General features: G+C 42.5%; 1 protein-coding gene across 2 annotated transcripts; it reads left to right on the plus strand.

Annotated features, from left to right (window-relative positions):
- The first annotated feature begins 349 nt into the window (after positions 1-349).
- On the plus strand, positions 350-13,836 carry vegfab (vascular endothelial growth factor Ab). Of its 2 annotated transcripts, XM_030047640.1 has the most exons (8): positions 350-1,001; positions 3,123-3,165; positions 4,020-4,216; positions 4,856-4,932; positions 7,140-7,172; positions 9,568-9,642; positions 11,466-11,609; positions 13,607-13,836. In XM_030047640.1, exons 1-8 carry the CDS (start codon positions 948-950, stop codon positions 13,626-13,628), a joined length of 645 nt encoding a protein of 214 aa, XP_029903500.1. In that variant the 5' UTR covers positions 350-947; the 3' UTR covers positions 13,629-13,836. The 2 variants fall into 2 exon arrangements, with proteins under 2 accessions (XP_029903500.1, XP_029903501.1); XM_030047641.1 differs by lacking the exon at positions 9,568-9,642.
- The last annotated feature ends 742 nt before the right edge of the window (positions 13,837-14,578 follow it).

Here is a 14,578-nt window from a genome sequence, read left to right on the forward strand (position 1 = left end):
TTGTGTGGCTCTTAAAACAATGCGCGCATCTTTTTGGAGATTTCTTTATTTATTGATTGATAAATTGATTTATTTATAGTGGAAACATCCTTGGTGCCGCCGAAAAAAACATCACATGGCTTTTAATATCAGCCTATCAGTTCATTACTCGTTTTAACATACACGAGACCGGCACTTTTGAACCCGTCTCTGCGTTTTACAGTAGCTTTGCTGGCGAGGTTATCATGTGAGTCAAGGTTTAGTGGGTGAAACTTTTTTTGAAATAGACCTCAGAAGAGCGCCAGTGCTGTGTATCAGCCCATGGAAGACACACCTACCCAATGAACCCCCCCTCGCCCTCCCCTCCTCATACAGTCGGACAGTGTGGAGAGATTGAGACAGGGGTGAACGCAAACGGAGAGATCAGAGCTGCTGAGGACGCAGTGACAGGGGGGAAAAGGAATCAAAGGCCAGGGCGAATAGACACAAAGTTTCTGAGGACGGATATTTCAGTACGCTTTTCTTTGAACGCAATTCTGATCTTTGGCTTCAAGTTGCATATAGGAGTATAAGTTTCCAATGGTCAGGCATTTGGAGACGGCTGGCGCACCAAGCATGGGATTATTTTTGTAATGTGGATTGCTATTCCCGTGAAAGAAAATAAAGGTCTGCTGCGGAACAATGTGAGAAGATATGCGTCTTGGATTCTCGTGTTTTTGGATATCCTGAAAATCATTGGCAACAGTTGAGAGGGAAGAAGTTATGCGCACAGGATTTTATTCTCCAGCCTATGGGACCAGTATGGATTTGCCTTTACGACCCCCTGTCCCGTATTTAGAGAAGTTTTAGCAGGTCCGATTTTTTTTTTGTTGTTGTTACTGTTGTAAACTTCATGCTTTGGAAGACATCGCCACATTGGCCTGTTGGATTTTAAACGTCGCCTGCCTTTGGATTGGATTTGTAACAACATGAACTTTATTGACAGTTTGACACTATTATTTTTGACACTGTCAGCTGTCAAGGTGAGTCGTGTGTCCCCGAGAGCAAACTGGACATGAAGGCAATCGACCTCTATTTGCGAAATATGGTCCTTGGTCATTAATGTATAGTTTGTCCTTGTCGTTCCCCTCGCTAGGTCATTGCTCATGTTTAAACAAGCTGAAAGGTTTGGTCGCTTTGGGGAGATTTAAACAGCCATTACGCAAAGTTGACACTGCAGACTCAATGCACGCACTCTCTGGCGTTGTGGGTGGCTGTTTTTTTTGCGTGGCAAAGGCGGCATATGTGATGTTTTTAAACGAATGTTGTTAAGTTTGGCGTTGGGTGATTGCAGGCCTGCTCTTAAACCACCTTGGAGATATTATTACGCTTTAAAGGCGCAGTGGCTCCATTCTGAATTAGGACATGTGAGCAGGTTCACTCCTGGCACCGCCACTACTCTCAGATGGTTAGGCTACCTCAACAGGGAAAAGCACTACTTTAACACTGTAGCCCTCATTTTCTTCCTTTTTCCCAGCAAAATAAGCAGCACTAATTAATTTTTAAATACGAATAAAACACAGAGTAGAAGCCTCACCGGTTGTTCCAGAACATTGTAAAACGTTTTCTATATAATCATTAATCAAGACCCATGTTCCCCCGGGAGGCTTGAGCAAAGGTTTCATGGTGAAAAAAAAAAAAAAAAAAAAACAGCAACACAAATGTTAAATTGGAGGCTGGTTAAACGGCTCTCTGTTAACAGCAATGTGATGCAGGTTTGGATTTTTAAAGATTACTTCTAATAAGTTGCCACTTCAGATGGCTCAAAGAATCTATTCTGACTCTTGTTTTGGGCTGTAAACTACTTGATAAACTCTGCTGATATAGCACCTCCACTGAAGTTTACAATCTAATGTGTCCAATAAATCGTTTATTAGGCCAACTGGTTGATTTAATCACGTTTAAGCCATCCAATCGTCGCCGAATAGTATCAGGCTTCTGGCTCAACCGCTCATTATTAGAGCCATCATCACTCGGTCCAGGGGCCGCTGTTCGCAGCTTGACACCCGTCCCATTCATAATATATTATGTAGCCTTTAGGAGGGCTGGGGTCTCTCAGCCCCTCAAAGGTTGGACCCTCTCACGCCACCCAAAGGAGGTGGAGACTGCGGCGGCCACAGCTCGCCTTTTACTTTTCAGAATGAGATGATGACAATGATCAGCGGCACGACTTCCTGAAAGCCAAACCTCCCGATTCCTCATTGAATACAAACTGGCGTCGCAGGTCCGGGTCTCACGCAATATTGGTGAGCTATTGCGAATGAGCGCGTGTTTATGTGTGTGTAAAGCGAGAGGGAGAGAGAGAGAAAGAGCGACATAGAGACAGAAGGAGAGAGAGAGAGTTGTGCGCGCCTGCGTGAGAGGGAGAAAAAGTTGTGCGTAATGCGCACTAATGGAAGCGTGCCAAAATCCATTGTGGTCCGACTGGTGTGGTGACAGCTACCCCCTGTGAGGGAAAGCAGTCGGCTTAAGTTCTTACCGGTTATAATGGTAACAGTTATTAATCGGTGTTGCCTAGAAGCAGCGGAAACACACATTAAACGGAGCAGCGAATAGTAACGCTCATCTGATTCAAAACTCATGCATCTTATTCCCAGGTTATGGAGCCGTGCGCGTCGCCACGTAGCTGATGTGGTAGAATTTAGGTCAGCTGTTCTCCCTGGCATATTGTAGACCTAACCTTCTTGCCACATATGGCCATTCATGGCTTTATACACCAATGAGCGTGACATATGTTTTAAAATGTAAAGAGTTACTATATCCTGGGATTTCAAAATGCACGCAAATGCATCTATACTTGATGTTTCCTGGGATTAAAATTTCAGTAAATACTCATGAATGCTGGAATAAGCTCATTTTCCACAATATACTTTTTGATAATATATAATTGGACAGGAAAAATTATAGTATGTCCTAAGTCAAGTGTTTTTAGAAGACATATGCTCACAGTATATGTATATAGGTGTATATGGTTAAAGCAGAAAGCAGGTAATTGTATTTGCGTGGGTTGGCAAAGAGGGCATGACCAAGCTCTCTCTATGCTGTGGCACCATCCAAATAAACTAACCTGTATGTCTCTTGTTCTGTCTTTTTGTTTCTTGCAGAGTGCTCACATACCGAAAGAAGCAGGAAGAGGTCCACATGACGGTAGGTGTCTCACAGCACCGTGGGAATACAGTCTACTGGACTCCCTGGCTGGCACACCGCCAAATAGACAGGGCCTGGTTTGAGGTTCACCTTGACAATGTAGAGAAATGATCGCCTCCTGGTGGTCGAGTTTAGTCTAACCCCATCTGTGGGTTTTCATTACCCCCCAAACTCTTCCCCTGCTAACAAGCTGAAAGCCAAAAAACTCAGCTCTTGGACATAGTCATCCTCCGCAACATTCCATGCAATTCCATGCAATATTATTTGAGGCTAAGTTTGGGAAATGTTGTGTTAACCAGGTTTTTTTTTTTTTTTATAGAATGGAATTTCACCCTCTTGGCCCACACTTTCATTTTGCACAATTCCAATGTTGCTCAATCTTAATTTGGACAATCAGAGGCTGAACTTTATGATATTGTTCCTCACACTATGTTTGGCTTGGCTCCCCGATGGCTCCTCAGCAGGGGGCCGTGTCAGACCGGCTAATATGCCGAGTGATATTTCAGAGGTGTTGTCTGTCTCTCTGCTCGGCCATGGTGTCTCAACGTCTTTCTCAATAGCAGAACCCCTGCAATGACTGAGTGACAGAGAAGTAGAGGGAAGGTGAAACAGACGATATACTTCACAGCTTGTATGTGACAGGCCTGGCACTAGATGTAGAGCCGAAAAAGACTAATGCTGGGTTTTTCATAAGCCAATCAGCTGCTTGCAATTGCAGTAATATGCAAGATCCAAACCTTGATTACTCACTCATTACAACTTGACCTACTGCTTTGTCTCACAGTGGAATGGTTTAGACTAGAACATTGCTGTCATTGTAACCCAACATGCTGTAAATCTGTCTCCTGTCCCAGTGATCCCCTTGATGGAGGTGTACAACAAAAGCCTGTGTCAGCCTCGGGAGCTGCTGGTGGAGATCCTCCAGGAGTATCCGGAGGAGGTGGAGCACATCTTCATCCCGTCCTGCGTGGTGCTGACACGCTGCGCCGGCTGCTGCAACGATGAGATGCTGCAGTGCATGCCCACCTCCAGCCATAACGTTACAATGGAGGTGGGTAGCTTTGTTACGATGCTCTGGATCACCGAAGGTCTGGATTTAAGCACTTATAATTTCCCTTAATAAATCCATCCCAATTACAACAGAAGCGATATTAAGAATTAGAAGATGGATTACAAAGGATTTGAGAAAACGGAGATGTGGATTTTAAAAGATGGACTGCAGCACATTCTGTGTAGTAACTACAGGTGTTTCCATACCATAATAGTGGGAAGATCTTTTTGAACTTCCCATGTCCTTCTTCCCTGCCTTTCTAGATGATTTTGTTCCTATTCTGAGACCCTCACCTTCATTTGCCCCCAGTTTGCTCAGGCACAATGTAGGCGAGACTTTAACCTTTGAACCAAAGCTTTTTTTTTTTCCTCCGCCTGAACTCAATACCCATGCAGATCCTCTTGTATTAAGAACAGAGGCAGTAGTTCACATTTGAACTTAAACCCATGTGTCTTCCAGATCCTCAGTGACCATCCCGTGAGGCCTTGTGTTGTTGATCCCTCTCTCTGTGCGACTGTCCGTTCTTTTAGCGTTGCGGTTGTAAACCCGGGGGACAACGGGGACAAGGCCTGCAAAGTCGATTTCAGAGACTTCGCTCAGCTGCATCTGTGACATACTCTCTCTTTTCTCTTTTCACAGATTAAAAGAATAAAACCCCAAAGGCAACAAAACGATATATTCATGAGTTTTACAGAACACAGCGCATGTGAGTGTAGGTAAGAAACCCTGAAAACATATTAACACACACTTTCACAAAAAAAAAAAAAAAAAATGAAATACTAACCACTGTGCATTTGTGTAGCGGGGCAGAGGTTGACCAAACACGTCATATAAAGTTAGTGTTCCCAGTTGTCCATTGACACACATAACAGATTTGTAGCTGGGAGGCTGTTATTGTTGTTTTTTTGATTGGTTTCTTTTACTTCGCTGATCTTAAAAAGAATTGGAGCAGGCTGCTGCAGCAGATACCGGCGTTCTCCATGGTGCTTCAATTTATCTTCATTCCATCGCGTTGCTCAAGCAAAGGGAGATACAGTTGTGTGAGAATGGTGCTACCTAATCCTTTTGTTTTCATTCTGTGGCGTGTGGAGGTCATTGTTGGAGTTTGATCAGATAGCATTAGTTATTGATCACTGCTCTGAGATAAACGGGAGCGTGTCGTGTTTTCTCTGCACCCTCCACTGTACTTTTAGTACGTTTGTTTCCTTTGGTTGGACCTGGTGGGGAATAACTTCTGCTCTCTGCATTTTATGGGTCAGTTTTCCCATCTAGGTCCAAATATGTATTTATATGCCGAGCAGCGTCAGTGCTCTGTAATACTCCTAGCACTGACTCACGAAATGTGAGTCAAGTCAGGACTGTGTTTACTGTAAAATGGTTTCAGCTGTTTTCCTGTCATTGTTTGTGGTCTGACTACCACATCAGAATTAGATTATTTCAAAGGTCAAAAAAAAAAAAGGCAAAAGTGCACATGCGGATCCCCAGGAATGATGAAGTCCCTCGGGCCAAAATACGACAAACATCTCACCTTGTTTTGAGCTGCACGAATTGGGATTCCGCTCGGAGTTTTGTCAAAGTGTGGATCAGTGGTGTCTGAGGTATTTTCTTCGGCGTTAAGATGAACAAATCCCTCGAATGTGACCAAAATCCTCCAGGTAAACAAACCTTATAGTAATCAGCGCACTTTTAAAAAAAAACCCAGAATGAAGCAAAGTGATGCGTCATGCCTTCATGTTTTGTCAGAGTTTGATCGGTGGCATTAGACTTGTGGCACAGGACGCATAGACAAACAAATATTGCAGCACCCTCCCTTTGAACAGCAAGTCTGGTCAAAATCGAATGAAAAAGTCAGTCAGATTGTCTGGGATATCGTGCTTTGGTTGGATAGACAGACTGGTTTTATTGTAGGAGACAAAACCACCGTTCATCTCACAGTCAGAGTACACTGTTGGAAATGTTCAAAGCAACAGAAGTACTTTGGCCCGGCTCTGTTCTCACTGCATGCTTCTACTATGAGCTATTGGCTCATAAAATATGGGGGATTTTTTTTTAAGTCTCTCTGGACTCTTGTCAGGCTTCTCGGATCTGTACATTAAGCCCCCGTCTCTCAGGAGGTGTCACCCAGAAGTCACTTGCTGTGTCCGATGACTCAGCACTTTCCTTTAAAACGATTAACATATGGCCACATATGTTTTTCTTTAGCTTTGGGAGAATGCGATCAACCTATTTAACACCTTTTTTTCTGTTTTAATCTAAGACTTTCCTGTAATAAGCAGATCAGCTTAACTGGCATAAATATGGGCCGCGGGTCGCCCTCATATTCAGATGACAAACGGCATGCACGCACATGTATACCTCCATCATTTTATCGGAGTACAGTTACTCTCCCCAGCTTGTGAAACAGAAACGTTGCTGAGCCTCCGTGACCTCTCTGAATAAAACTCTCTTTCCCAACACTTTTGGCTCGCAGCGGCTGCCAGACTTTGCCAACAGATTTATTGCTCCACAGTCGTGTTATCGGCAGCGCAGTTGTCACACCGAGAAATGAAACAGACCTGTCAGCCGGCTATTGTCGTCGTGTTTGTATGTGTGCGTCTGTGCGTGTGTGTGCGTTCATCGGCGAACACGCCCCCCCCTTTTGTGTGCATGTCTGTGAGTGCAGATGTGTGTGTGTGTGTGTGTGCGTGCGTACGGCGCAATAGTTTCCCAACAGGACTCCTTTTGGTTGCCAAGCCTGCCTTTTCAAAGCGAATGCCAGTATTGTTGCCGTTTCTTGTAAAGGAAGATGATGTAACGTGATTTGAACAGATTGATGCGAGCCCACCCAAGCGTCTTTGAGCCTGCCCTCCCTCTCTTAATAATCATCCTGATATGTATCTGTGACCGGGATCTAATGTCCTGTTGCTTTGTTCCTGTCTTTCAGGTTAAGGAGTGAAGTGAAAGAGAAGAGAGAAAAGTGAGTACCGCTCTCTTTCCGCATTGAGATTGGGTTTTTTTTGGGGGGGGGCAACGAAGGCGAGCTGAGATCTGATCTGTCTTTCTCCTGTTGCGCCCTGCATCCACAAACGCTCCCTCTCAGCCTCTGCCTTACACTCTTCTCTTCCCTTCTTTTTGCCAGGATTTTTTTTTTTTTTTTTTGCTTAACTGATCTTATTATGATTTATTTTTGTATTTTCTTGCCCGCTCTCTGACAGCTCTCTGTATTAGACCGGGGCAATACAGACAAAATTAAACATCATAATATCTTTGACCTTGATATCAATATTTTAACAATATCATAGGGATGACTTTCAGCTGACATTTACACACAATAGATTTTCAATGAGCAAAGTAGAGGCGACATCAGAGAACATCCAGAACTGTCTAAAACCCACACCACGATATCCAAAATCCGATATATCTAGTCTTATATAATGATATTGATCTATTTGCTTACTTCTTCTCTGTCTTTTTCACCACACACACACACACGCACACATAACACAGTGATAATAAATCATGCATACGCTGCCAGACAAGCCGCTAGATGAGATGTTTTATTGTGCACAAATTAACCTGTGAGGAATTCCACTCAGGTGAATGAGTGACACCTGACGAGGTTATTGCCCTTCTTCTACCTGTCCTTTACACCCTCCCTCCCTCCCTCCCTTCATCTTCTCACCTGCTCCTCACATTCCTCTCTTCTCCTCTTTACTGTTGTGATACCACTTGACTCGTTTCACCCTCCAGTTTACGGGCTCCTCCGATGCAGATAACAGTGTTTTTGAAGACCCCGTTTCACTTTGGCGTTTATGGCGCTTGCTCAAGTGTTCCTCCCTCCCCCGTGCAACAGAAGTCACTGTGCGCACGGTCATTAAACCTCTTTATGCTTCCTCCTGCAGAGAGCTGGTCATGTAGTTCTATAGCAGAGGGCTATAGATGGACTTGGCTGTATTTTGGTTTTATGTCAGGTCTCCGGCCATATAGATAAGGCTGAGTTTCTGAGGCCTCCTCTGTAGGTTTGTCTTTACTGTTTACGAGGCCTGCCTTCAGTGGTGTGCTTTCACAAAGGGGGGCGGTCCCGTGGTCATTCAACTCTCGGCTCCGATGCTACCATGCTTTAACGTTAGCTTTAACGCTGACCTCTGACCTCCCAGAAGGACGAGGCCTCCAGGCAGGGCTGTTAGGGTGAGTCATCCTGCTGGTGTGGGGAAAAAAGATAGATTTGTCGGTGGTCCAAAGTGAAATTGGCCTTGACGACTGAAAGTGGACCTGCTCTCTTAATGATAAGAATGGAATTTTTAAATTTATTTTTATCTGATTTATCATTTATTTAGCCAGGGTGATCACTTTGAGACACAGGATCTCTTCTTCGAGGGTGTCCTGCTCAAATTTGCTCAAAACTGATCACACATCAGCTTCATCCTGCTCCATGGTTCAAGTTCATTGGATGGTACATGTTCATCCAATGTCAGCTGGCCATGACCCTTGCATGTTAGTGCTCTCTGGGTAATTATTCACCACTGGACATGGTATTTCTCCATGCCAGCTTCAGCTGATGGCTGGCTAATAACACTGAGGTCAAACTGTGTATCACCCTCATGCCGTCTTTCAGCTCTTTTTTTTTTTTTCAGCATTGCTAATGATGAAAATGTTTCTACAGTTCGTAGCAGCATTGATTTCAGATGCAGTCATGTTTGGTTATTTCAAACTGTAGGTACGACTCCTAGAGTTGAAAACTTTGGCGAAGTGACTCCAAACTTTTACTTGAACAGGCAGTGGGCTACGTGATATTTTAATCCAACGTGCACCTGTGAAATATGCTTGATATGCACACACCAGCTTGCAGTCATTGTTCTGTGGTCTGAAACAAGTTGAATCAGCTATAAAGACTTGACCCAGATAAGTTGAAAGATGTAGTGCTGGAGAAGTCCAAGTTCATTGTCCCCGATCTATTTGGGAAATTTTAGAATACCCCAAGGCAGAGCCTGGGCAGGAAAAGCAGTCGGCCCAGCCAAACCTCAATCCATTAATCTCATACTCACTCTGTAGAGTTATTGTGCAGTTTTATAAATAGTATTGGTATTGTCGAATTGTTTTTGTTTAACCCAAGTTGGACAATGATACCATTCTCATCATGTGTGATAAATTATTAGTCTCAAACAAGCCAATCAGTGACAGACAGAAAGTTAATTTGTCTCACTTATTATCTGAATGATTGATTGGTTGTGATTTATAGAAACTGTGGTTTTAAGCAATTTCCTAGAATGAAGGTAATTTCTAATCACCCGCATAGTTGAACACATCAACCCATTCTCTCTCCTCAGCCTCTCAAGACATCTCTCTACGTTGTTGTGCTCTCTCTCTTCCAGAAAACCCCGGAAAGGCAAGGGTAAAGGCCAAAAGAGAAAACGAAAGAAAAACCGTGACAAAACGAATCGCGATGCGTACGTCAGCTCTGCCTTCTCGCCCTACCTGCACCTGAGTGTTGCGCTTCTCATGATTAAGCTCATTTGGGAGGAGCTAATTTGCCCTTTTTAATTTTGCATCATTCAATAATTTGCCAGACATCATTTTATAGCATGTTGCTTCTGTAAGCCGCGTCATGCCATGCCCTAACTGTGTCTCGCCACACATACGTCTTCCGCAGAACTTCCACTTCACGCAATCGCAATTACTGTGCGCAGCTTGCAACGCTGGACTGCCCTGTTATTTGCTAACCTGTTTTTTTGCAAAAGCGTACACATTGATAACCGAGAAACCACAGCAGACTTGCACTTGCTATCCACATCTTACCTCACAAGAAATGAACCACAACCCATCACAACATTTTTAAAAAATCACTACATTTTCCCATCTGCTCTCCCCCACCCCCAACCTTCCCAGCTGGCTAACCCCATTGATATTAACCAAACGATGTGACTGGAAGTTTGGTTGGGATGAGGAGCAGTTCTGTATCATGAAGGAGGGTCGAGACCTGAGGTACAAGTTGGCACTAACATCTGATCGGATGCAGATTGGGTCGTATTTTTTGATAACGGTTCATGTGGATCGGCTGTAAACTGACGCTAGATCGGCTGTTGGTGGTAACTTGAACCTTCCACAGCCAGAGACAAAGTTTAGATCCACCAGCATGGCTTTGCAGAGCCGCTCGTACTCCTCTGGTATCTGTGTTGGAATCACCACGGCCCTGTGTTCACTGTTGAGTCTGTGCCGCTTTGCTGTGTCTCGTACCCTTCTCCCTTCCCCTCTCTTTTCTTTTCATCCCTCCAAACAGGCTGTATTGTGCCGTACACCATGCTGGTACTTTTTCATGTGATGTGAAGATATGAGAGATGGCTATCTTTTGCCTGTTTTTTTTTTTTTTTGTGTGTTTGTATTGTTGTTGTTTTGGAGGGGGGGGTTTATGTAAACCAGTGAATTGTTAAGCCAGTTATGTTGTGTTCTGCCTTTGTTGCCTCCTTTTGTCTCAACAACTGAAAGGGTACAAAAGGACCTATATTTTTCTGAAAAGGCATGAAAAGATGATCTCATGTTTCTTCAAATGGTCTTAATGTGAACGAACAGAGGTCTGTTCAGTAGCAATGTATACCTCAACATGTCAGTGGAATACCTGAGCCTGCATCTGTCCATTTTCCTCTCTCTGTTAAGAAATGAAGTCATATTTTTTCGTTTCCGTTCTCACTTTTTGTCTGTTATCTGCCTGATCTGACTCTGATATCTCTCTGTGAGAAAAGTAGGTTTCATTTTTTTCATTCAATAAAATGAGATCTGTCATCATGGCGCACCAAGCAGACCCTTGAGTCTTCTTCTTCTTCTTTTTTTTTTTTTTTTAAAGTAATGCAGACCCGCTATAAAGATGAAAGCGAGGAGAGTGTTGTCATTGACTTGCGGTTTGAAACTAATGTGTCAGTTTGTGTTGCATAACCTGGATCAGAGCTTGCTTGTGCATGACTAATACATTGAGAGCATTTCCAATCCAATCAGCCAATCCAAGACAACAGCAGCAGCAAGCTAAGTGGATGGTGGAATTTATGAATGGGGAACGGGTGCGTGGTAATTTTGCTACTGGAGTGTTTTTCCTGCTCTGTGTGGGAAACCTGTGTGCACCACCATCCACGTGTCACATGCATCACGCACAACACACCTGTCAGGGAGCCACAGAGGTTTAGGAGGGCAAGGTTGGACTGTATGACACGGCTGAGCAAAAGGCCGCATTTTCGTTTGGCGCTGTAATAATCTCTCTCTCTCTCTCCTTCTCTCCGTCTAGTGTGTGTGTGCCTTGTTGTGATCAGTGCTCGGAGAGGAGGAAGCGCTTGTTCGTCCAGGATCCTTTAACCTGCCAGTGCTCCTGCAAACACACAGACGAATACTGTAAAGAACGCCAACTAGAGCTCAACGAGAGGACCTGCAAGTAAGTGACTGTGGTTTGTGTGGAGGAGAGAGAGTCCCAGATGAAAAGTCTGTCGTCTACTCAGCAGTTTTCGCTGCTGAAACACAGGCAAAGTATCTTTGTCCGTGTAGCACACAGGGAGGACGCGTCCACAGCACAAAATCAGTGGGTAGGGCTGCTTCGAGTTCCAAAAATGACAGCAAAGTTACTTCATACAGCTGCTGCAGCGTGATCCACGCCTGCTGAAAGAAAACAGCCGCATCCTGACTGGACAAGACCCACATTTACACTGTTCATGTTCTTCAGTGCAGATCAAACATCCACGTTCTGCTTGACAAGACCTTGCAACAGCTCTCTTGTAATACACCAAATCACAACAAACACTCCTGAAAGTGGTTTGTTTTGGAGCTTCACTCCCTAGAACACATATTTTTGTGCTGGATATGGGACTCACATGTTCTCATCAAGCACAAAATGAGGACAAGAGCATAAACTGTTAGAAAACACTGTTATTGTTATCAAACGGCATACTGAAGATTTGCACTAAAAACTGTAAATATGATTTTTTTTTTTTTCCACTTAGGATACACTCATTTGGCTTGGATCATGCTGTACAAGCTGTATGGAGTAATTCCATCTGTTTTGACATTTAATCGAAATTGAAAATTGAAAATGGCAATTATGTCATTGTTTGCCCTTGTTGAAACTTTAGAAAGCTTCGCCCATTTATGAAGTGTTTTTTGTTCCTTTGTTATGCCTTAAAACAGAAAAGTTTTGCAATCAAAACTAGATTTGACAGCAAAACTATCGACACTTCAGTCAAAACAAAACTGTGAATCAAAACCTTTTGTTTAGAAATCCAAAAGTTTTGTTTTCATAACCAAAACATTTATTTGTGAATCCGAAACAGTCCAAAAAGGTGGCGATATCAGTATTATGTTGTCAAACTGTCTCTCTGATGGAGACCAGACGAGACGGGTCCTACATCTTTCAGCGCGGGTCCCGCCAACGGAATTCAGCTCAGCAGCAAACAAAACTGTTGGATTCACAAACAAAACTGTTGGATTCACAAACAAAACTGTTGGATTCACAAACAAAACTGTTGGATTCACAAACAAAACTTTTGGATTCACAAACAAAACTGTTGGATTCACAAACAAAACTTTTGGATTCACAAACAAAACTTTTGGATTCACAAACAAATCTTTCGGATTCACAAACAAATCTTTCGGATTCACAAACAAAACTTTCGGATTCACAAACAAAAGTTTTGGATTCACAAACAAAACTTTTGGATTCACAAACAAATCTTTCGGATTCACAAACAAAACTTTTGGATTCACAAACAAAACTTTCGGATTCACAAACAAAACTTTTGGATTCACAAACAAAACTTTTGGATTCACAAACAAATCTTTCGGATTCACAAACAAAACTTTTGGATTCACAAACAAAACTTTTGGATTCACAAACAAATCTTTCGGATTCACAAACAAAACTTTTGGATTCACAAACAAATCTTTCGGATTCACAAACAAAACTTTTGGATTCACAAACAAAACTGTTGGATTCACAAACAAATCTTTTGGATTCACAAACAAAACTTTTGGATTCACAAGCAAAACTGTTGGATTTGCAAACAACTATGAAATTATATTAAAAAGCAAATCAAAAACTTTTGTTTGTGAATCCAAACCTTTTTGATTTGCATTTTAATCACAAATTCATTTTACTTCCAACAAAACATTTTTTGTTTTGAGCTCAAATCTATTTCTTGAATGCAAGCCTATTTGATTTGTTTGATTTCATAATAAAGAAACAAAGAACTCTCCATACCTACTGGTTATTGGCAGTTGTACGGACTAAGACGTGTGCTTCAGCTTTAGCAAGAGCGTGAGTGGATAATGACAACAGTTTCATTTTTTGGGTGAACCATTCCTTTAAAACCATGATCTTTGGTGCTTATGTCTCCTATTTGTTGCATTTTTTTCTTACGACTGTTTTTTCCGTCTCTTTAGATGTGACAAGCCCAGAAGATGAGAGAGGCGGGAGCCGCAGATGCACCAGATGAAGGAATATTCTAGAGATATTTCACAGCACAGCACTTTGACCTTTGAACCGTAAGCTCCTCTTCTCTGTGGAAAGCATTCCCCCTGGATTGACTGAGAGAGAACAAAAAGAAAGACTGAAAGAACTGAAATCTCCTCCCATTGTATATCTGTGTGTGTGTATATATCATGATAAATGAGAAAAAAAGTACAGAATTTATATGCTGCTACAAAGACAAATAACTAAACCCATCATTTGAAAAAAAAAAAAAAAAAAAAAAGCAAATAGCCGCCATGTGGTTTTGCATTTTACTTCTAACAGGCTTGTGATGCAGCTGTAGTCTTGTTTTCAATTCATGTTATGCAATTACTTCACTGGATATGAGTCTACTGTGGTTGTGTCAATCATAAATTACAAAACTGCTCAATCTAAGAGATATATATATAAATATATATAACTGCTAAAAGAGTGGGCGAGGTTGAAGAGGACATGGAAGCGCTCATCTGATGAAAAAAAAAAAAGATGGATGGACTTTCATCACATTGCCAGGACAACTTTGCGGGAATCTGGGATCCGTCTCTTCACGAGATCACTTCCTTCCCTCGGAGGAAGTTGCAGGACTAACGCGGACGCGGAAAAAGTGTTTTTTTTTTTTTTTTTTTTCATCGTTGTGCTCGGCTTCCAGCGGAGGAGAGTTCAGAGTGTCATATGCTTTTAAAGGGATACTGGTTATCAATATAGCCGATATTGATATGTCCTACCTGAAAACCACTGAAAACATCCTATACTGTAGTTTGATTCCATTTGAGAAACTGTGCCTCACAAAAATGTACTGAGAAATCCTTTTGCTTCTTAAATTATTTTTGTTTCTTTTTTTGTTTTGTTTTTGTTTTCCAGGAGGGGGAATTGTCACAGTTTTGTCTGCAGTTGAACTCAATACA

The sequence above is a fragment of the Myripristis murdjan genome, chromosome 24 (genome assembly GCF_902150065.1).
Source record: "Myripristis murdjan chromosome 24, fMyrMur1.1, whole genome shotgun sequence".
Lineage (NCBI taxonomy): Eukaryota > Metazoa > Chordata > Actinopteri > Holocentriformes > Holocentridae > Myripristis > Myripristis murdjan.